The sequence below is a fragment of the Rhopalosiphum padi genome, chromosome 2, assembly GCF_020882245.1.
Source record: "Rhopalosiphum padi isolate XX-2018 chromosome 2, ASM2088224v1, whole genome shotgun sequence".
Lineage (NCBI taxonomy): Eukaryota > Metazoa > Arthropoda > Insecta > Hemiptera > Aphididae > Rhopalosiphum > Rhopalosiphum padi.
This window is the reverse complement of record NC_083598.1, coordinates 27,910,247-27,935,347: the sequence shown is the minus strand read 5'-3', so window position 1 is coordinate 27,935,347 and position 25,101 is coordinate 27,910,247. Positions and strand designations below refer to the sequence as shown.

Below are 25,101 nucleotides of genomic sequence, written 5' to 3'. Positions count from 1 at the left end.
TTGGAATTTAAATGTCAGAAAACAAACAAAGAAAACATCTTTTTATTTATTAATCTATGATAACTTAATGTTTTGCTAGACTTGGTCGACACTTTTGTCCTATACAATACTTTGCATTTCTGCAATCTAGGGGAAGAGCACGCCGGCAATCTATCGAAAATTCGAAACTGGTTCTACTATTGGTAGGGCATTGACTAGAGATGCATAGAAGAATCGATTTTCGTTGGATCGTGGTAAGTTCTTTTACTAGACAAGGTATGGTGAAATTGAAAATGTCTGTAATAAATGTAGGTATTAGTTTCGCCTAGTCCGTTAACACGAATATTCCGTACGTAATAGTTTATTTTCATTATTATAATATTATACAATATCTACATTATTTTTTGTTCAATAAGCATATTTTGTAAGTTTTTTCGTAATGTAATGTAATATAAAAAAAAATGTTGAAATGAAAATAACTCGTACAATAATATTATATTGATGAAATGACGCTGATATCTAACATTCTCGATTTTTACAACGTTACGTTTTTGTCGTTTATTTACAATAAAATCATAAGTATGAAACAAAAATACAGAAAAGATAAACATTAAAAAATATTTATATAAATAAAAAATAAAAAAGCCTATCTAAAACGCAATCTAATTGAGATGATACGCATTTATATATACAGTATAAATTAATAATATTATCATAAAAAAAAATCATTTGCTCTAATATCTCATAATTAATAGTTACTTAATAAAGGCAATCTATACATTTGTAAAAATGATTAAAATGAAGTATGTAGGTACTGCTTGTATGTAAAAAATTTGTTATTTATTTGTATAAAAATAACAATACATATTACTTACATATATTATATTTTCAGTTACTAGCTTGAAAATGAGTATAATATGCGTATAAAATGTTAAATTCCTAATAATATAATCACAAAACATGTAATACAATATATTTCTCTATGTATTATGCTATTTTGTTCTTTTATAATGTAGCCAAGGTGGATTATATCCACCTTGAATGTAGCTATACCTATGCACAATATGAATGTGGTAAATGTGGATATGATATCTTGTGACCCACTATAATATAAAAATATTTCAGGTTACATCTTAAAAGGGATATTACTGATATTAGTTACCTATATAATTATATATCTTATATACCTAGTTGGATATAGATTTTTACGTTTAAATTTTAGAGATTATTTTTTTGAGAGCTTATGTGGAATCTCATATTAAATTGTCAAGCCTGAGCTATTCATATTAAAAATGTTTTATATATTTAATTACAAAATAATAATTTAAAAATGTCCATGATTTTGACAAATATTGTCAAAATTTGAACTTCACACTTATAAAATAAATATGAGAAACATTTTATACGCTATTTAGTAATGTAGTCGTAATGATTATTATATATTCATATACCTCACCAGCTTCTATTGTCTATTGTTTTGTATTTTACTATTTTTTTTTTTTTTTTACATATTTTGTAATTTTTATTTATCGATAATTATTATCTTTATATTCAACAGATAAAATGTATAACCAACTATAATGGTGTACGACATACACATATATATTATCCGTGTAATATTCAAACAACAAAACAATCGTTATCACTGAAACCCAATACCATTTTTCCACGGTGTTCGTGATCCGGTTCGACCATGGTAGCGGTGTATACCTTTTTCCAGTGAACATATGTGTTTTGGTTTCGGCGACGCCATCTTAATAAAAATATTCCTTAACCGTAATCATACATGAATCATCTGCGTACTTTATTTTTCTTTAGTTTTTCAGTAAGGAGCCAATACATGTAGTAAGTGCATTATTTTTACTAATTAATGCTTGTGCTAGTCGTAGATTTAAATGTAAATTTATCATTAGATGTTTGCTCGCGTCAAACCTACTGCCGAAATCTAATGCGTTGTGTATAACTGGTCCGTCTATTGTTTGTTTTTCACGTAATGTGTGGTTTAGTTATTGTACGCGGGAAGCTGATAAAAGACTAACTGAAAGCGTTTTCCCCTTTTGAACGTAAACACTAAACAACAAATCTATATTTCTGAAAACCTCGCGGCTGTCCACGCTTTCCACTTCGCAGTGCATTGACATTGTGTTTATCGAAAATGTAGCTCAACTGCCGGGTTACGTTGTTAATCGTAAGCATAGGCATGTTGGTGTGTTGTGATTACATATTTCGCAAATAATCGTTTTTTGAATAATCTGTGTTCTATGTATTGTATATTTTCTTAAGTATAAAATTGAATTCTATTTTTTGTGAATCTTACAAATTGTTCTATAATAACATGTATCAGAATGTGACAGCTTGTTTGAAAAGTTATGCATAGTCGGTAAATGCATCAGGTTTTAAATTATGTCTGTATTTATTTAATAGTGTATTTAGTACCTAAGTTATAATACTTATAAATTCCACAGGGATCACAAATGTTATATAATAATATACAATTATTTTGTTTTATTTTTTAAACATGCTAAACCAACTATTTACCAAATTTGTTATTTTACCATTCAAAAAGTTTTGTTTAATTTTTTTATGATTTCCAATATCTTTATTTAAATAACAGATGCCTATGCTTAGATTTGTATTTTTTTTATGATGTACATAATTATACCTACCTAGTTTAGGTAAGTACATGTTTATAGCCATTGGCCTTGCTTATTCCATTTGAAAATATGTTTTTATTTAGTTTCAGATTGAAAAAGATTTTGTAGAAAATCTCATGGATTACTGTAATTGTGTAGTATTTATCTGTATTTTTCCAAAATTCTTTAAAAACATGATTTTGTATACTCAAATTTTGAGAAAAAAACCAGTATTAGTTGTGTAGGTAGTGTATGGTATGATAATTTTCATTTGGCCTCTTTAAATAGGTAAACATTAATAATTTTTTCATTTTTCATTTAGATATTTCTGTATTCAAAAACAATTCATTGAATTTTCTTTGTTTATGCTTATTCAATATTTATCATAAATATTAGGTTATGTTTAAAATAGTTTATAATTGTATATTAATTGTGCGGTGGAAACAAAAATATATTGTAATCAATATTTTTGGAGGTATTTAATTTAATATATTTCATCATGTAGTATTTTCTATTTTTGTTGGATTAAATTCTTTAATGTTTTGTTTAATTTAATAGATTTAATAGCAAATGTTTTTATAATGATATATAAAATCTAAATAAAAAAAATATATTTGATTTATATCTATAATTTTACTACTATGTGTGTTCTAATTAGCTGAAGTTCCAATATTTAAAATACGACTGATATTTACATAGTAAGATCTCTGTTATTTAATATTTATGAACTAATTGAATATGTTATAAACATGATTAAATAAAAAGTTAGTTTGTTTATTATTTTATGTACGTATCAACATACTAGATTTGGATTTATGATATCCTATGATACTGTGTGATGTAATACAATAGATACATTTAAGTTTAATTTGTTTAGGAAGGTTGTATTTAAATTAATGATTGATATAAGTAAAAATAGGTAGTACCAATGTTATATATTTTATCATCTGTAAATATATTGCTAGTTCTTATTTTTACGATAGTAAGTAATTTTATTTTAGCTTAGAATAACTCAATACATTTAAGTGTACTTTTAGTACTTAAGTTACATTTTTATATGTGTAATTGGTTCTTTTTACAGTTATAATATTATTGCTATGGTCTTTAATATATTATATAAACTTATATCGAGTGATCCATTTATCATAAAACATTTATTTGAAAAATTAAAATTTGTTGATTATATTTTTGTTACATTATTTAAATTGATTAAAACATCATTTTTCTTAAAAAATTTTTTTACTTTTATACTTTGATAATTATGTAAAGATCTAATTTTGAATGAATAGTTTACGAGTTATTATTATTTAAAGTTTAGATGAGTGGAGCGTTATTCTAAGAAGTATCTAGAAAATGTTAGTTCACTATTTCGCTCATCTAAACTTAATATACTAATATCTAATAAACTACTTGATCTTGATAAATCAAAATATTCCAAATAATATTCTGCTTCTGAATATAAAATAATAAATAATATAATTTTTTTCCAAAAACTAGTGTTTTTTGTTAAATGAATTACTATATATATTATCTTATTATATTTAAATTAGAGATTTATCTGATATCCATTATATCATTACTATAAACTTAATGTTTTTTTTGTGTTTTTGTTTCAGGTTTATAAAACAATATTTGTTTTGTTTGTGTGTGTGAATGTCTTCTGAGTGAATGGTACAGTGACTAGGTCTTAGTCCAGGGTTACTGTTACGTATACTTGTCGTCTGTCTGTTTTTGAGTAAGTTTATTTTATTAAATTGTGCATGTTTTGTTTTATTTTAACGATTTAGTAAGTAACTAGTATACATTTTTAATTTATTCTGAGTTTATTTAAGATAGAAATTGATAAATATGTCTACAATTATACCTATTGAGTAATACTTTTTTTCAATGACATTTGTAATTTAAATTTTATTACTTCTTAATTGTCTACCTAAAATTTTATATAAATTATAAATATTAAGTATAAACAAATACTTAGTGATTGTATTTGGGATGGGTCATGTTTATTCTTTGAATATTAATTTACTAATTCTTATGGTAAAGAAATACTAACCAGGAAAATCAAATGAAAAATTAAAAATTTTCAGAAAAAAATAAATTATAAACAAAGTGTATTTTTGTATTGATTTATTTATTATAAAATTTTACATTGATAAAAGTTTTAAATCAATAATTTATATTTGTTATTAAAAAATGTAAGAAAAAATGAAAAAATGTAGTAAAATTTAAACCTGATCTGATATCAATAAAATAACAATCATCTATTTCTTGCCTATATAAGTATTGGGTATCTATTTTAATAAATACCTTTAAATAAATTAATAATATGATCTACTACATAAATCATGTACTAAAAATGTACTTAGTATTATTATTTTGTTATTCTGTTCAACTTTTAAACAATTTTCAGATTACACTATCAATTATTTTGTATAATGATATAATCATGTAGTATAATTAAGACTAAGAGGCTTTGATTAAATTGGTTAGTAACATTTTTTAACTTATTTTATATACTTCCTAAAAATGGACCACAATACCATTCATTTTGATTCTGTAGACAGATTTGATTTATAAACACATGTTAGTGATTGATGTTTTATGGGTATACCTAGAAGCTTTCAAAAGTAGATTGTTGATTACGAGCTTAAAGCTTATTGAATGAATGATTAATTTCATTGATTATTGTACTTACCATTTTTAAAGCCTTTCTTTTTTTCCACAATAATTACCTTATCTTTCTAATTTTTCTAGGCACATAATATAATGTATACAATTATTTTGTTTTTAATAATTAATTGATGTATTTTTTTTTAGCTGAATATTTAAGTCTTTGAAAAAAAAAAAATATGGCTACGATGACAGAACAAGTGTCCAAGCTTTTGGATTTTTCCCAAAAACTTGATATTACACTTTTAGAAAACATTGTGGGATGTATGTATACGGGTACTGGTGATCAAGTAAGTTTCCGTATGTTTAATATAACATTGGTGGCTTACACACAGACATTTTTAATTATTTCAAATAAACCCTTATATATTCAGTTTATTAATTATTTATAATAATTAATCATCATTATTTTAGCAACGAGCTGCCCAAGAAGTATTAACTACATTGAAGGAGCATCCTGATGCATGGACAAGAGTAGATACTATACTCGAATTTTCAAATAATCAACAAACAAAATACTTTGCTTTACAAATATTGGAACAATTAATTAAGACCAGATGGAAAGTATTACCTAGAAATCAATGTGAAGGCATTAAGAAGTATATTGTTGCACTTATCATAAAAACTTCTTCAGATCCTGCTACAATGGAAAGAGAAAAAACTTATTTAAACAAATTAAACATTATCCTTGTGCAGGTTAGTTAATTTTTAAACTCTTGTTGTAATAATATTTAATTACAATTAAATATTTTAGGTATTAAAACGTGAGTGGCCAAAAAACTGGGAGTCATTTGTTGGTGAAATTGTAGGAGCTAGCAGAACTAATGAAAGTTTGTGCCAAAATAACATGGTTATATTAAAATTGCTTAGTGAAGAAGTATTTGATTTTTCTGCTGGAAATATGACTCAAATGAAAGCTAAACATTTGAAAGATACTATGTGTTCAGAATTTGCACAGATTTTTGAACTATGTCAATTTGTTCTAGTGAGTGAAATTTTAAAGCTTTAAATTTTATATTTAATTGGATAAACATACATTTTTAATATTATTCTTTTGTCAGGGCTCATCTCAAAATGTGGCTTTAGTAAATGCAACACTAGATACTCTTCTTAGATTCCTTAACTGGATACCACTTGGTTATATATTTGAAACTGATTTGATCGATACATTGATTTTTAAAGTAATTTTTATATTAAATACTAATAACTGGTTTCTAAAAAATGATTTCTTAAATTATTTAGTTCTTCAATGTGCCTATGTTTCGTAATATCACATTGCAATGTTTGACCGAGGTTGCCGCGGTGACTGTACCGAATTATGATGCTGCATTTGCTGGTCTTTTCTCCAAAACCATGGCACAACTTATTCAGGTATTTTGATATTATTATTTATTTTTATCTTGTATGTTATTATCTATTGTTAATTTTAGATGTTACCCATACATACAAATATTAAAGAAGCTTATGCGTCAGGCCAAGACCAAGAACAAAATTTTATTCAGAATTTGGCATTATTTTTGTGTACATTTCTCAAGGAGCATGCTCTTTTAGTAGAAAAAAATGGTTCTAATGAAGATTTATTAAAAGTAATTATGAACTTAATTAATTTTTATAATCATTTTATTTATTCACATATGATTATATGATTATGTATTTATTTAGGCACTTCATTATTTGGTTATGATTTCCGAAGTTGAAGAAATCGAAATATTTAAGATTTGCTTAGAATATTGGAATAGCTTAGCTGCTAGTTTGTACCGGGAAAATCCATTTGGACAACTACAAATAGTTGGTCTTTTCTCACTTTCTCCAACTAGCAGGCCAGATGGTAATGCCATTTCACCTAGACGTCAATTTTATGCACCAGTTATATCTCAAGTTAGTATTTATTAATTTCTTCAAGTTAAACTAAATTTTTTTTTAAAAGTATTTAATAATTAATTATATATTATCATACATTTATGTACTTGCTTATTGTCCATAGATGCGGTATATAATGATTAGTCGTATGGCTAAGCCAGAAGAAGTGTTAGTAGTAGAAAATGAAAACGGAGAAGTAGTTCGAGAGTTTATGAAAGATACAGATGCTATTAGTTTGTACAAAAGTATGAGAGAAACACTTGTGTATTTAACTCATTTGGATTGTGTAGATACTGAACGAATTATGACTGAAAAGTTACATAATCAAGTCAATGGAAATGAGTGGTCTTGGAAAAATTTAAATACTGTAAATATTTAAATGTATTATTTATTGATAACCTTTTATCCTGTTAACCTTTTTATTAACCTTTCATTTATTTTATTACTTAATTTAGCTATGTTGGGCAATTGGAAGTATTTCTGGAGCAATGCACGAAGAAGATGAAAAAAGATTTTTAGTCACAGCTATTAAAGATTTATTAGGACTATGTGAACAAAAAAAAGGCAAAGATAATAAGGCAATTATTGCTTCAAATATTATGTATGTGGTTGGACAGTATCCAAGGTTTTTACGAGCTCATTGGAAATTTTTGAAAACAGTTGTTAACAAATTATTTGAATTCATGCATGGTAAGTAATTAATTTAATACTTTAAAAATAGTTAGATAACCATACTTTATCGTCAACATTTTAATTCTAAAGTTTATATAGTAACATTTTTAAATTAATAATCTAATAAAAAATTATTTTCTCTGTAAATTCCATTTTATAGAACTATTGTTTCATTTTAGTTATTTAGAGTTAATGATATATCAGTGATGACAAATGCCATGCTAATTTCGATATAAAAGTATGAGATTAAAATCATTTATTTCTGAGATTATCATACATAATAGCCAAAATCATGTGAACAATTGAATAATAATTTATCTTCACTTATTTAATTTTAATAATTTATGGTATTTAAAATTTTTATAATTTGGAATTAGTTTTCATATGGTTGCCACTGTTAACCAGCTTTAGGTGTGTAAAAATAGAAAATATAATTGTTTACTTAATATATTAGTTTAGTATTAATCAATAATTATTAAATACTTAAATAGCTTTATACTTAGGCAAAATATTATTTTAATTTATTAATAATTTTTTTTTTAATTAAAAATTGATAATTTATTTACAATACTAAAATATTGCTTAAGTAGTTGACTATAATTAATTTTATAATGTTTGTAGGATTGTCTATTTTCTATAAACATTTTGTTAATTCCCCTTTCCAAAGTTTTATCTTTAATTATAGTTAAAAACTTACTATATAAAAACATTTAAATCAGTGATGACAATGCCATGCTAATTTTGATTTTATTAGTGAAATTAATTATATTTGTCTGAGATTATAATTATTTAATACATAAATTAATTGTAAATAACCGCTGTTTTTTTTTATAATTTTGGAAAAAGTACATATGAATTGGGTATCAGAAAAGGACATGGAAAATATAGCACCCCTGTATATTAGATTAGGAGTTAAGGTTAAATAAATATTATATACTTTAATAATTTTACAATAGTATTATAGATTTGTTTAATGTATGCCCCTTTTAGTACTGTGTTAGAACTTCAAAATATAAAGAATAACTATTGTTATAATTAATATTAAGTCTTAATAGAATTGAATTAGTGATGATAAAATGCCATGCTAATTTTGATTTATATATATGAAATTAAAATTATTGCAATCTGACAATCATGTGTTAAAATTAATTTTGTTGAACATTTCCAATTTATTACTTAATTACTTTAATAGTTGAACTCTTCAATTTTGTGAGGAAAACAGCTCATTGTAACTTAATATTATGATGTATAATATTAAAACTTAGCTACAAATTTATTTTAAATTTTATGAATGATTAGGTAACTGAAAAATGTTAAGATAGAAATTTTAGGAACCAATGATGGATTTATTTTTAACTTGAATAGTTTTATGACAAAAATTTACAATAATTTTACTATAAATTTGGGTTTTAAATTCAATGAGGAAAAATAGCTTATTGTGATTATACAAAATGATGTTGATTAGTCTTTCTGAGAATATAAATAATTTTATTTGACTTATTATTTTCTACTGTATGTATGCATTTCAATTTCTGATTGCTTACATTCTTGACAGTTGGATGCAGATGATTATAAATGATAAACAGAACTTTTTGTGAAGATACAAATCTAAGGAACCAATGATGCATTTATCATTAACTTTAAAGTCAAAAATTTTCAATAATTTTACTATAAACTTAGGTTTTATATTCAATGAGGAAAAATAGCTTATTGTGATTATACAAAATGATGTTGATTAGTCTTTCTGAGAATATAAATAATTATGTTTAACTTATTATTTTCTACTGTATGTATATGCATTTCAATTTCTGATTGCTTACATTCTTGACAGTTGGATGCAGATGATTATAAATGATAAACAGAACTTTTTGTGAAGATACAAATCTAAGGAACCAATGATGCATTTATCATTAACTTTAAAGTCAAAAATTTTCAATAATTTTACTATAAACTTAGGTTTTATATTCAATGAGGAAAAATAGCTTATTGTGATTATACAAAATGATGTTGATTAGTCTTTCTGAGAATATAAATAATTATGTTTAACTTATTATTTTCTACTGTATGTATATGCATTTCAATTTCTGATTGCTTACATTCTTGACAGTTGGATGCAGATGATTATAAATGATAAACAGAACTTTTTGTGAAGATACAAATCTAAGGAACCAATGATGCATTTATCATTAACTTTAAAGTCAAAAATTTTCAATAATTTTACTATAAACTTAGGTTTTATATTCAATGAGGAAAAATAGCTTATTGTGATTATACAAAATGATGTTGATTAGTCTTTCTGAGAATATAAATAATTATGTTTAACTTATTATTTTCTACTGTATGTATATGCATTTCAATTTCTGATTGCTTACATTCTTGACAGTTGGATGCAGATGATTATAAATGATAAACAGAACTTTTTGTGAAGATACAAATCTAAGGAACCAATGATGCATTTATCATTAACTTTAAAGACAAAAATTTTCAATAATTTTAATATAAACTTTGGTTTTAAATTCAATGAGGAAATATAGCTTATTGTGATTATACAAAATGATGTTGATTAGTCTTTCTGAGAATATAAATAATTATGTTTAACTTATTATTTTCTACTGTATGTATATGCATTTCAATTTCTGATTGCTTACATTCTTGACAGTTGGATGCAGATGATTATAAATGATAAACAGAACTTTTTGTGAAGATACAAATCTAAGGAACCAATGATGCATTTATCATTAACTTTAAAGACAAAAATTTTCAATAATTTTACTATAAACTTTGGTTTTAAATTCAATGAGGAAAAATAGCTTATTGTGATAATACAAAATGATGTTGATTAGTCTTTCTGAGAATATAAATAATTTTATTTGACTTATTATTTTCACTGTATGTATGCATTTCAATTTCTGATTTCTTACATACTTGACAGTTGGATGCAGATGATTATAAATGATATACAGAACTTTTTGTGAAGATACAAATCTAAGGAACCAATGATGCATTTATCATTAACTTTCAAGACAAAAATTTTCAATAATTTTACTATAAACTTAGGTTTTATATTCAATGAGGAAAAATAGCTTATTGTGATTATACAAAATGATATTGATTAGTCTTTAGGGGAGTATAAGTTAAATTATTGTTATTTGAGTAGAAATTTGTTTTTAGTTCTCTTACATAAATTAGTTGCAGATGAATATAAATGATAACTTGAAAATAATTTTTTGAAGATACAAATCTAAGGAACCAATGATTATATTAATCATTAATCATTCTTAGGATGTATTGACCCTTAATATTATGGAAAAACATTGTCAATAATTTTATTATAAAATTAAGATTTTAAAATTCAATGATGAAAAATAGCTTATTGTGATTATACAATATGATGTTGATTAGTCTTTCTGAGAATATAAATTATTTTTTTTAACTTAATGTTTTCTACTGTATATTTGCATTTTAATTTCTGATTACTTGCATGCTTAGCAGTTGGATGCATAAAATTATAAATGATAAACAGAATATGTTTTGAAGATAGATATCTAAAGAACCAATGATGCATTTAGCTTTAATTTTATGAAAAAAATTACTTAGTTGCAGATGATTATAAATAATAACTTGAAAATAATTTTGTGAAGATACAAATCTAAGGAACCAATGATGCATTGACCCTTAATTTTAAGGACAAACATTGTCAATAATTTTACTTAAAAATTAAGATTTTAAAATCAATGAGGAAAACTAGCCTATTTTGATTATATTATATGATGTAGATTACAGTCAGTCTCCCCCGTAACTATGTCACTGGTTGATAATTTTCATTGAATATCTTCCTTAGTTTAACTTTACTTAGTTTAATTATTACTAGTTTATGGTTTATTTTAATTATAAATAATATTTTATTTAATCATCTTCTCTAAAAACTAAATTGTATAATGTATACCTATTATTTTTATTTTATAGAAACTCATGACGGTGTACAAGATATGGCATGTGATACTTTTATCAAAATTGCAATGAAATGTAGAAGGTACTTCGTTCAAGTTCAAGTTGGAGAAGCCATGCCATTTATTGAGGAAATTCTTAATTCAATGGCAACAATTATTAGTGACTTACAACCACAACAAGTATTTGAATACTATAAAATATAATAAATTGTTGTTAACTAGATAGTATTTTATTCATTTTTATGATTTCAAATTAAGGTGCATACGTTTTATGAAGCTGTCGGTATTATGATTAGTGCTCAAGTGAATTCTAAAATCCAAGAACAACTAATTGATAAATATATGCTATTGCCAAATTTAATTTGGGATGATTGTATCAGTCAAGCTTCAAAAGTAATAATTTATATATTTTATTTATGATTGAATAAATTACATTTATTTATTGTCATTTTATAGGATGTTGAAATATTAAAAGAACCAGAGTTTGTCAAACAATTGGGTAATATTTTAAAAACTAATGCTAGAGCATGTAAATCTCTAGGACATCAATATGTTGTCCAAGTAAGTGTATTTAATTTTTGATAGTAACATTTTTAATTTTGTTTTCTTATTTCTTTATTATAATATATATCATATTATAGTTGGGAAGAATATACTTGGATATGTTGAATATTTATAATGTAATGAGTGCAAATATTACTGATGCCATAGCTACTAATGGTGATAGTGTTACAAAACAACCATTGATTAAAAATATGAGAGTTATAAAAAAAGAAACTTTACGATTGATATCAGATTGGATTTCTAGGTCTAATGATAATGCAATGGTATGTTAACTATTATTAAACAAATCTATTGAACTCATTATACAAGTTGCTTTATACTAATTTTTTTCTTAGGTATTAGAGAATTTTATTCCTCCCCTTTTGGAAACTGTATTAGCTGATTACAGTAAGACTATGCATCCATCTGCTAGAGAACCAGAAGTACTTAGTGCGATGGCAACCATAATTGACAAACTACAATCTGACATAACCCCGGCAGTGTCCAAAATTTTAGATGCTGTGTTTGAGGCTACACTTACAATGATAAATAAGGATTTTGAGCAATTCCCTGAACACAGAACAAATTTCTACCTTCTTTTACAAGTGAGTAATAAACTTCAATAATAATGTTTTGTTTTCATACTGATTGTTTAACTTTTTTTTTTAGGCAATAAATAATCATTGTTTTGTATCATTCCTGTCCATACCAGCTCCTCAGTTTAAATTGGTTTTGGATTCAATATTTTGGGCTTTTAAACATACAATGCGAAATGTTGCTGATACTGGATTATTGGTATGTTACGTAATAAGAATCAACTTATATTATTTCATTTAAAAGGTTTTGGTCAGAGATGTTTGAGTGTTTCATTATAAGAGACAATACAATTAAGAATTATTTTGACCAAAGCGTTGGAATTTAGGAAGATATTAATAAAAAAATGTTAAACTATTTATTTTATAATTTATTTAAGTGTTAGTGTAATGCAAAAATCATAAAATACTAAAATATTAATATATATGAAGTAGTACAGTAAAACCTTAATTAATCAAAAATATCAAAGGAAGTAAATTTTTTTTCTTTTATAAAAATCTCAGTAAATCGAATAAAAACTATATACAAATGAAACATTTTGTGCCCTGTATTAAAATGCATAATGACAATGATTTTTTTTCACAAATTGTTTCATATACACAGTTACCCAATTTAAATTTTTTGTTTAAGGTAAGCAGTTGAAAGAAAGTATTGTATTTATTCTGTATAAATAATTAAATTAAATTTAAAACTGCACAGGAAAAACTAGATAATTCAGATAGTAACTAATAAATTAGTATATTTATATATATATATATATTTTCATTAATCCTTGATAAGTAGAAATTCATAACTAATGGAAGAAAATTCCTTTTCCCTCAAATTTTGTTTTTCTGGGACCCCAATATTCAGTATTGATATTACATATTTATATATTTTAGATTGACATAATTATGAAACCTATCCATATATTTATGAATAATTGAGCCAATATATTATATCTATCATATAAAATTACTTCATAAAATAGTCAGATTTTTATTTATTTTTTTATTTGAAAGAATAGCTTTATATTCAGAAACACTATACTATGTAATTTGATATTGTTTGAATGTTTTCCCCTTAACAAATAGTCGGCTCTGGCTACCAAAATTCTTATTAGGTTTAAGTATAAATTATATATCATTTAAGGTTTCAATATTAGTATAAACTGATAAGTGATAAATATTTTATTTTATTTTTTATTTATAAATATAAAAGATAAAATTATAATATGTTTAAATATTTAACACATTAAATTTGTTATCTTTGCAGATATTGTATAAATTATTGCAGAATGTTCAACAGCATAAACAAGCAGCTCAGAGTTTCTATGTATCATACTTTACTGATATTTTACAACACGTTTTTTCTGTTGCCACTGATACCTCTCATACCGCAAGTAAGATTTATTCATAATTACTTTTCTAAAAGATTAATTTTGAAATACATTTATTTTATTTAAAATTTGATTTTATAGGTTTATTAATGCATGCACAAATCTTATCATACATGTTCAAATTAGTAGAGAGCGATAGGATTGAAGTATTGTTAAGTGCACCAGGTGCACCCCCTGATGGTGAAGTCACAGATAAAAATGTTGCCTATGTTCGTGATTTTGTTGCATCACTGCTGAAGACAGCTTTCCCTCATTTGGCTGACCCACAAATTGCTCTTACTGTACAAGGCATGTTTAATTTAAATCATGACCTAACAGCTTTTAAAGATCATCTTCGTGATTTCCTTGTTCAGATCAGGGTAAGTTAATTACAAAAAATATTTATTAGTTTTATTTAAAACCTATAACATAAGAATCTTTAGTAATTCAAAATTAATGAATTGCTATTTTTTTTTTTAATAACTATTATAATTTAATGAAACTGTTAAAAGTCAGTTAATACCCTTAATTTGCACTTTTAAAATAACTTGTTTTTCAAAATTATTATTTAAATTTAACTATCTATTACCTTTTATAGTAAGTTATTTGATATAATAACTATTGCCTATTTTAATATTATGTAAATATTTGTAATATTCAAGTTTTACCAACAGATTGTATTTAATTAATTAATGATTTACTCATATCCATTGTGTTTTCTCTATCATGATAATTTTTTAAACATTATACTTAAAACTATACTTAACTTTTTTTATTAAAAAACTATATTTAATAATTATTATTTTACTTAAAAAAATAATTAAAGTATGTTGTGAAGGTTATTTTGTTAATTCGAATTTGAGATACTATTTTTTAAAATAAATTATTAATTATCATTTATCATTTATCATTGATAATGATATTGATATAGTTTCTTTAAGTCAGTTGGCAAGAGATCGACATAGTAAGGTATTTAGTATACTTGAGATGTATTATTGAGGTCGACGAGAATGCACTTGATTAAATACAATATAACTTTATTTATTTAACTACTAATTCAAATTACTAATCTTTGTTTCACATTGATTTATAAATTTGTATTTACAAGAATTTACATTGGTTGTATGAAACTTCAAATAAAATTAACTAAATGTTTATGTATGTTATACTAGGAATTTACCGGAGAAGATATATCTGACCTATACCTTGAAGAAAGAGAACAAGCTTTGAGAGCGGCTCAAGAAGAAAAGCGTGAAGTACAGAAGTCTGTGCCTGGTATATTAAACCCACATGAAATCACTGATGATATGCAAGACTAAGATTACATGAATATCGCATCACATATACATCCATTGGTTTTGTTAAATATGGTTATTATTTTATTCTAAATCCATCCATTCAAAGCAGAACATACATTTTATTTTTAATAGTATGCTTAGACGTTTATTCCTTATCAACAGTCTTTTTTACTAATAATTGAATAATATAATGTATATTTCAAAAACAAAATCTTAAATGTTTTTGTAAGTTAAGAAAGTTTTATATTAAAAACTGAAAAATTGACTGGCTAAGAATATATGTTTAAGTTATGACTTATTACTCTGGTATCTACTGCTGCTGTGGCTGTGGATTTTTAAGCCCACCAATTTTATTTATTTAGAGAAACTACTACTTAGTAAGTTTTTTGTATACACCTAAACAATAATAAAATTTAAAAAAATATATATATAAATATGTATTTTATATAATTTAAGCATAAATATTTATATATGTGTATGTATATATTATACATATATATATATTAATAATATTATGTTCAAAGTTAAATAAACAGGAAAATAAAATCGTAAAAAATCTAATGGTTTGATATTTGTAATTGTAAATAGTTCAGTAAAACATGTGAATCAATTTTTTTTTTTTTTTGTTTAAATTATTACAAAGTATGGTTGGGAAACAATTTGTAGTATGTTAAAGTTATACAATTTAAAAATTAAACAAGTTTTATATTTAAAAATACCCAATTGTAAAAATAAATGTACAAATTTTTCTTTACTATTTTTATATGAAGTGAGTTGGAGAACTTAATCTAGCAGATTAGTATTAGATTTTTTTTTGTTATCTATTATTTGATAAGTTCACTGTAATTTGTTCCCGATTAGGTTCTAGATTTATTGGCATTTAATAAAGTTAAACTGACATCTTTTTGACAAATCGTTTATTCATTAATATAATATATATATATATATTTGTATACTGTCTATCTATATGTGTGTATCAAAATGTTTTAGCTCTCTTATACAAGTCATTATTTTTCCATCAAAACAATTAAAAATTATTGCAAAATTTATTTCAGGTTCATATTGGTTATAAATATTTACTAGTTATATATGACATTTAATGCTATTAATAAAGTAAAGTATCAATTATTCTGATTTGTATACTATATAAATTATATAAATTAATATATTATACAACATTTGGTATAAAACATAGTGTTGAATTTACAAAATTCCCTTATTTTGAATAATAAAAATATTTTAGATTTATAAATAATTATTAATGACTTTACTTTATTGCCTAATTTTGTTTTTAAAATTCAATATCGAATGTTATACCGAGGTGTAAAGTGTGCAATGGGTTCAAATTGTGTTTCACCTTCATTCTTGGTTGATTTTCCATTGGTATACTTCCACAAAAATAGCATTTTGTTGGCTGTAATTTCAACTGCATATTATTTTTAATCACAAGAAAACAAAGGTTTTATGATAAAACGTAACAATATAAAATTATATAGATTTTTATTTCTTAAAAAAATTATTTTTAAATAAGGTATGAATGAAGTAAACAATTTATTGGTTTTGAACTTTTGAAGCAATGTGAACAATTCACTTGCATATATTATAATAAAATTATAAGTTTTTAAGATAATATTTTTAAATTAAAATCAATAATTTATTTTTTCGCTCACATTTAAATGTTATGACCATTTTAAGTATACATATTAATATTATTATTATATTCAAATAATACTTTCTGAATCCAATTTTATTTATTATTAATAATTAATTAATAAATTGTAAAATGTTTTATATTTTAAAGTTTACCATAAATTCTGATTCACATTTAGGTTTCTTATTCGCAGGAGTTGTATTATGAAGATCTATAATTTTTGAAATAGTTTGTGACATACAGTTTTGGTTTTTACGTTTTGCTAAAAACAAAAAAAAAACTATCCAAATCTTGTTATTTTAGATTGTAAAATACAAATTTGTACTTAAATGTACCTATACCATAGTGTATGTTTCGTACAGAGATGTGCGAGGGGTCGGAAAATCTTCTAACCATTAGATATACAATAAATAAGCATATTAAATTTATAAGTTTTTAAAACAAAAATGACTTCTGTCTTATTTTGTTACACCCTCAAATTTAAAGATTTAGTTATGCCTATGTAATATGTTTATGTATGGTTATCAATTATGTAAATAATCCATGGATTTTTGAATGTTTATATAATAAATGCTACCTGCTCTAGTCTGCACATTTTAATAATAGTGAATAATAATTTATTATTAATAAATAATAAATTATATATTCGTGATTGTTTGACACATGCGTGACTCGTGATGAATTCCTAAACTGGCTAAACCATCATAATATTTATGTCACAATTGAATTTATCACGTTTTACTATCGTGTATATAGTACCTACCTATATGAAATTTGATGTATTATAATGAAGTAAATAAATTGTTTAATGCGATGCTTACTACTTGCGTCCGGATTAAAAAGTTAAAAAAACGTGTGTAGCCCTACGGACGTATGTGAAAAAATTATTTTACATTATAAAATGAACATATATTATTAAAAATCATGATTTTTAAAATAATAATCTTTTACGTTAAATAATTATTATACGGAATATGTCAAATACCTACTAACGACCCACAAAATTCTACATTTGATTGTAATGTAATACGCTATAATACCTAATTGTACTTATCTTCTTTTTTCATTGTTTTTTTTTAGTTTATTCTTTTTTCAGAGATTCCTTACTTTTATCGTATATTAAGATGGTACCTACTTACTACCCTACTACATATAGCAGTATAGGTACAATAATATATTAAGTATTTTATAGACTAACAAATTATTTTACCTATTTTTCAATTAATTTGTTGGTACCGATGGGCGTGTCTATTTTCCTTAAAAAATGAGATAGCATTCTCCTCCAAAAAAAAAAGATAAGTTTCTATTTTCCTCAAAAATTTTTTTTGGACTAAAATTATGTCCCATTTCAAACCATAAATTAAAATGTTTAGACGTCATTAGTGTTTTAGTATACTAGTATTATTAAAGGAGAATTAAGCTTAATATGATAAAATAATAACGGTATTATTTTATTTGTAATAAATATCATAAGTGTACCTAAAGGCATAGACGAAGATTGGGGGCGGGGCTTAGCCCCCCAAAAATTATTAAACATTTTTCAGACTTTCAGTCACGTAGCCGGACGGATGTTGGACTTATTTTACAACAATTGCCAAAATCTTGGAACTTTACAAAATATTTTTTTTGCCCGAAATGTTGTCAATATAATAATTATTACAACATATACCTACTCGTCATCGGCGACCGTCACAACGGATTGAAAATTTTAATAGGTAACTTCAATATTATAGGTACATTGAAAAATATATTAATATCAGTATTGAGAACGTTATTGATATATTTGCTAATCAAAATAGGTTCATTATACTAAAATAATAAAATATTTATTGTATTATAAATTAATAATTTTAAAGTACATAATAATATGTAGTTAGTAATACCATTGATTATAGAATAGACTATTCTATAATCAATGGTAATACCTACGTATTTAGTAGTTTTCCTTTTTAGTTGGTTATTTAGTAGTTAATGCGTATTGGAGGTAATATTTAGATGTTAGTGAGGGGGTGTGGGGGCAAAGCCATGGCTTATTTTGCAAAGAAAGATTTAAGCCCCCCCCCTAAAATTCAATCAAATCTCCTCTCCTCCTATGTCTAAAGGTAACACATATTTTATAAATTTCATATTTTGATTTACATTTTATTTGTATTATATTGTTGGCGGAAAATGGACAGTTGAGGAAAATAACTACGGTCACCGGGCCCCCGTTTTCACGCGCCCACTAAATAATATCTATTTCCTATCCACTGTAATAAGTACCTATTAACTATGGCTAATTATATTAAAACGTCAGGGCCTATATTTTTGTTAGGCCTTGCGTTCACCATGCGATTTTGTTTACGAGTAGGTATATTATAATGTAAGTACCTACCTACAACACTCGTTGAATTTATAACGTAGTTAGGCGATAGCTGGAAAAAAGAAATATTATTTATCAAATCCATAATATAATATAAAAATATAGTTATTTACGTTGACCAAACACATTTCAAGCTAAATTATGCAAACCACCAGCGATAGATTAACCCCCCCCTCTCGTAGTTATCTTATAACCTATTAGTATACCTAGTTTTAATAATGATTATAACTATTATGCTCTTTTTGTCCTACCGACGTCAAAAATCCTACATCCGATACTGATACAACAATAAAATTGTGTCTTAGGCTTTTTTTTTTACTTAGGTTGATCTCATCTTCATGTTCGTCTCCGTTAGTGGTACAATTTCGACCGATGGCGTTTTTATTCGGGGTGCTATTTTTCATCCTCTGGGAATAACTCTGATCCCAGTCTTTGTACAGTGACGTGGATAGTTGACTGATGTTGTTGTATTTTCGGTCGTATTCAATGATCTTTTTCAAATCTAAAAAGTCGTCGTGTGCGTATATTATATTGTTATATAGAGGTACATAAAATACAAATCTACAATATACCAACCTGTCCTCAGAACAGTTAAAATCCATCATTTGAAATGTTAGGTACCACCTATATATTTTATTATTATATATTTTGTGTGCAGAATCTAGGACGAGTAGGACGTGTTCTATCACATCGTAATAAATTCTGAGTATATTAAACGGAACTTATTTTTTGTAAGCATTTAGTGTCATTAACTAAGTTTATTAGCATATTATAAAATTTTAATGTCAAATAAAAATTACGTATAATTCATTGTGTATTCATTGGCCTAATCGAGGAAGGGGATAGAAAGAGGCTTAAAGCCTCTATACGCTTTTAATTTTTAGCTCAACCTGGTAATGTATGAAAAAAAATACTGTCAAGGATTAAATGTGTAAAATAATTTATAATGATAATGTATATAATTTATTAATGATAATTAATATAGTAAAGTTAAAGAATTATCTAACGAGATTATCGCGGTAGGTAATGATACTTTATAATTTATAAACATTTGAATTTTAATATAGGTGTAAGAAATTATAAAATATGTTTAAGTTACAAAATTTATATTAGGTATACAGATTTCATTGTTAAAATTTAAAATCGTATTTTTAATGACACGGTGGGGGGACGCTTTTACTCTATGGTTTATTTTGAACTTTAATTTTCTAGGTCTTTAGCCCTTGCAACTATTAAATCCTAGTTATGCAGCTAATGTATTACCTATACTTGACTAACTTATACTCGAGTATTCAAAATGAATATAGCTATACTATTATTTATGTCGATTATAAATATATTTACGTATCTACCTATGTATGTATTAAGTGCATTAAGACGTGGAATGTGATTTTACAAAGAATCACAACATTTTACACGCACAATAAATTAAAATTTCGAACTTTGTCAATATTTACCTTTTACGAAATCATTTAGCAGACTGGGTTCTATGTGCGTATACCCTAAGATATCTAAGTGCCTTTTTACCTCTTCTGAGTCAACTTCCATTTTGTAATTAAAATTCAATTCTTTGGTATATAATATTATGTTATATGCTTGTAAATTGCTATAACACATTAAAACGATGAATTGTTGTCAAGGTTATGCGGCAGTTAGACATTTTCTTTGTACCTATATTATACTTTTGTATAACTGTTTAAATGTTAACCGAAAATGGCTAACAACATCACAGGTAAATAATATTTATACATTTTCTACATAATATAAAATAGATAATATATATAATACATAGGTAATAGATACACGACAATAACGTAATAACGTGTGATTTATTGTTAAATCTTTGATTGGCATTCGGTAAAATCATTTTTATTTGCAGTCAATTAAGCTATTAAGTCTTAAGGAAACCCTTGGTACCTAGGTGACAAGTATATTTTACTTCATTATAAAATTATTAATCTTTTATATCCTGACGAATTTTCAGTAGGTACCTTCCTACTATTTCCTTACTATTGAAAGCCGGAATATACATTATACACTATATTATATAAGAAACAAATGTGATAACAAAAATAATCACGTTATTTGAAATTTTAATTCTCATAACAATTTATAAAAAATATTTAAAAATGTTTCCGACATTCACCAGAGATACAGTAGGTATATTATTCAATTGTTATTGAATATCGTAGTATGGAAAAACCCGAAAAACGTTGAAAAATAAAATTTATTTCTTCGTGTAACCGTAGACATAATAACAGTTGCTGGAGCACAACCAAAAAATTATTGTTTATCCGTGTTTAATAACGCTGCCAGACCGTTACTCGGATTTTGATTTTAAATAAAACTATACATATCAGCCAATAATATTGTATTGAACCTAACATCATGTTATAGTTTATTACAGTTATATAAAATTTTAGATTCAATACAATATTAATTGCTGATGATTGTCTTAAATATGATTTCTTCATTTTCAGAACGATAGTTGATAACTCTCCTTTTTTAATAACATCACTGCAAATATACAAATATAAAATAAGTACCTATAGTTAATGATGAGTTGTGAAATGTTTGTTTTTCGATTAATCGTAATAAGTATAAGACAGAGGGTATCACCTAAATTCGCGTTATCTCTGTCGTTTTCATTTTCCGTTTCTTTTTTGTAATACAATTTTTCGTACGTGTTACTTAACTTGTTAGTGACGATTATCGTTAAAAGTGCAATGAAAGCAAACATGAAAAACATGTTGGACTGGTTTTAAAACATACTTGACATATTATTGTTGTCTCGTGAGTATAAATTAAAGGATATTATAAAAATTGATTACTTACTTTCTTTTCAAACGTTACAAATTTGTTGATAAAAATTACAGTTAAATTCCCGAGGGCCACGCAAAAATACCACATAGATATTGACACAGTTTTCATTGATTCAGGAGTCTGAAAAAAAGCTCGGTAAATACAAATATATTCGTTTAGTAAACGCAAAAGAGCAACGGAGACGCAAAAAAAAACCAACTAGGTTTGTGGACGCGTTTTTCCATACACCCCGTGGTCGGCCTTCCCAGAAATAAATACGAAGCTGAATCAATATTTTTAAAGGGTCGAGTATTTAAAAAAATTAAATACAACATATGACAACTAATGTAAACTCTTGCGACGTCCATTCTATATTGCAAATAGATGATTTAAATTTTTGTTCCTGGTAATTCAGTAGTAGTTGTAATCTTATAAGCAAATTATTAAAACAGGAAAAAAAACAAGAACTAACAAGTCCTTTTCCCTCTTAAAAATTGGTACTATTATTGTTTTGTCTTTATTTAACACTGTTGATTGATGTTTTTGTAATAAAAAATTGTTAATTATGCGTGTAATAGTTATGTTACATACTTACATATTAAATTGAAATTGATTTAATTTTTTTTAAATTTATTATTATTTACTTCTGAAAAGGAAAACGATAATCCAGTCATTGTAAACAGTGTTTCGCCAAATGTCATACAAACAAATTGAGGTAATAACCACTCTTTACTTAAAACACGAGTTTGTAAAACCGCATTCGATTTGAATTTCTAAAAATATTGTATTGTGATTAAAATATAAATAGATAGCCATAGTGAAATTGGACCAAAAGGGGTTATAAATAAAGACCGGATTTATATGCATTTAAAATTTTAAAATATGCACATAAAAATTTGTATTATTATTTATTTATGTATGATTGATGTAAACCCCCCCATTTACTGCATGTAATTGCTTATAAAAATATGAACATGCATTATATTATGCAAAATCCGGTCTTTAGTTATAAAGGTATACATACAGAATTCATTAAATTATTATCATATTCATTTCTGTATATGTAAATAGAATTGGTTTCAAATTTTAAGACGTTCATTGATATCGGTTTCTGTTTTTTATCCATATAATGTATCGTCAGTGTATACCTTAAAATTGTATTTATAAAATGTTTAAAAATTATTTGTAGCTATACATAAATATATACAGGTTTTTAAATTAGTTATAATAATTAATAATGTTAAAATCTACGACCTACACAGTTTTATAGAAATGGTACTTGCCACTTGTTAGATACTAATAAGTTAGCAACATTGAAAAGTAAATGAGTATAATAGTGTATTATCAAAATTCTATGATAATTACAGTTGTCATACTTTTTTTCAACGTTTCGTGAAATATTTAAGAATTTAATAATTAATTTTATTTAATTGATAAAAGCTCTTATTATCAGTTCTAATTTTCTTTTCTTTTCTTTTTATTAATTTTATATTGCTTCAGTATACTTACAAACCAGAAGGAATTTTCAAAATTGTTTTATTTTGAAATTGAGAAATGGGAAGTGATTCTTCGAAAATTGTTATTTTATTATTAGATGTAGACTCGAGTGTAAGATTTTTGATGCGTAACCATATTCTCCCATCTTCATTTGATGGGATAATTATACTAATACAAAACAGATTACACCAATGAAAAATATTAGTTTTTTTTTTTTAATAACCATATAGAACTTTACTGTATCATGTATGGATGCTTTTTTTCCGAAGTCATGTACACATTTTCTGGTACAAGCACTGCTGAAGGCGAGTTAAATAAACTATTTTCCATTACTAATAATACAATTGACTTCTAAAAATATTACACACAAATTAACAAAATAATTATAATATAGTTAAATCGAATTTCAGGATTTATATATTTTCTGTTATGAAAAGGGATTATTTTAAAGGTAGCTAAACATTAAAAAAAAAAAAATTTATTATTTTAATTCGTATACCTATTTTACTTTATTGGATAACAACATTTTTTTAAACTACTCATTCTTAAGGAGAATATTTTTTGCTGAGAATTGTTATTTATATATATTTAGTTAATAATTGGTTATACGTATTTTAGATGAGCGTATTGGAATAATACCAGAGTACCAGAGAAGATACCTCAGAAAACGTTGTTATACTACTTCGATTCATTGGAAAATAAAATGTATACCTATACTGCCATTCAAAAAAGTAAGAATTTAAACTTAAAAAGAAAAGAATAGTTATCAAATAATGGTTTTTACATTCGTGTTGTTTTGCAATTTTAAGTGATGTAAAAAATATGTCTAAAAACATTCAAAACATTCGATATAATGAGTATTCACTATTAAAAAAAATGACTTTTGTAATCAAATAGGTTTTCAATAATGCCTTACGCTACTTTATATTTATATTATTATAATATGCAACATTGACTATACTTTAATTTCATATTTCATATTATATCTTTTCAACCCTACTTTCACTATTCCTTTGTCATTTATAAATATTTGGCCTTTTCTTTTCGGTATTCGATTTTTCATAGATTTTTCTTTCATATATTCTAGAGCAGTAATATTATGATCCAAAATAATATATCCAGTTGCGTTAAATTTTTGTGAGCCTAAATTTGATATCCATATGTTTGCTATATGTTCTTTTGTGTATGCGTTTGTATTGTGTATATTTCCATCTTGAATATTCCCCTGTAACG

The 25,101-nt window shown here is 24.9% G+C and overlaps 3 protein-coding genes across 6 annotated transcripts; 1 reads left to right on the top strand and 2 right to left on the bottom strand.

Annotated features, from left to right (window-relative positions):
- The first annotated feature begins 1,703 nt into the window (after positions 1–1,703).
- LOC132919921 (exportin-1) lies at positions 1,704–16,469 on the top strand. Of its 4 annotated transcripts, none has more exons than XM_060981858.1 (20): positions 1,704–1,824; positions 4,229–4,347; positions 5,430–5,572; positions 5,697–5,978; positions 6,037–6,267; positions 6,344–6,463; positions 6,525–6,653; positions 6,713–6,868; positions 6,945–7,160; positions 7,267–7,509; positions 7,598–7,832; positions 11,781–11,944; positions 12,023–12,157; positions 12,221–12,325; positions 12,406–12,591; positions 12,664–12,912; positions 12,977–13,102; positions 14,156–14,282; positions 14,361–14,638; positions 15,431–16,469. In XM_060981858.1, the coding sequence occupies exons 3-20, from the start codon at positions 5,462–5,464 to the stop codon at positions 15,575–15,577; spliced, it is 3,240 nt and encodes a 1,079-aa protein (XP_060837841.1). In that variant the 5' UTR covers positions 1,704–1,824; positions 4,229–4,347; positions 5,430–5,461; the 3' UTR covers positions 15,578–16,469. The 4 variants fall into 4 exon arrangements, with proteins under 4 accessions (XP_060837841.1, XP_060837845.1, XP_060837843.1 ...); XM_060981860.1 differs by lacking the exon at positions 1,704–1,824 and adding an exon at positions 1,985–2,167; XM_060981862.1 differs by lacking the exon at positions 4,229–4,347 and having other exon boundaries at positions 1,751–1,824.
- A 266-nt stretch (positions 16,470–16,735) lies between these two features.
- LOC132919922 (uncharacterized) lies at positions 16,736–21,117 on the bottom strand. The gene is made up of 5 exons (XM_060981863.1): positions 21,027–21,117; positions 19,889–20,071; positions 18,343–18,345; positions 17,363–17,469; positions 16,736–16,970 (listed from the first exon to the last, which is right to left on the bottom strand). Exons 1-5 carry the CDS (start codon positions 21,115–21,117, stop codon positions 16,848–16,850), a joined length of 507 nt encoding a protein of 168 aa, XP_060837846.1. The 3' UTR covers positions 16,736–16,847.
- Positions 21,118–22,045: 928 nt separating this feature from the next.
- LOC132918929 (peptide transporter family 1-like) lies at positions 22,046–24,198 on the bottom strand. The gene is made up of 7 exons (XM_060980286.1): positions 24,107–24,198; positions 23,881–24,036; positions 23,396–23,519; positions 23,016–23,144; positions 22,405–22,512; positions 22,189–22,324; positions 22,046–22,086 (listed from the first exon to the last, which is right to left on the bottom strand). The coding sequence occupies exons 1-7, from the start codon at positions 24,196–24,198 to the stop codon at positions 22,046–22,048; spliced, it is 786 nt and encodes a 261-aa protein (XP_060836269.1).
- Positions 24,199–25,101: the final 903 nt, after the last annotated feature.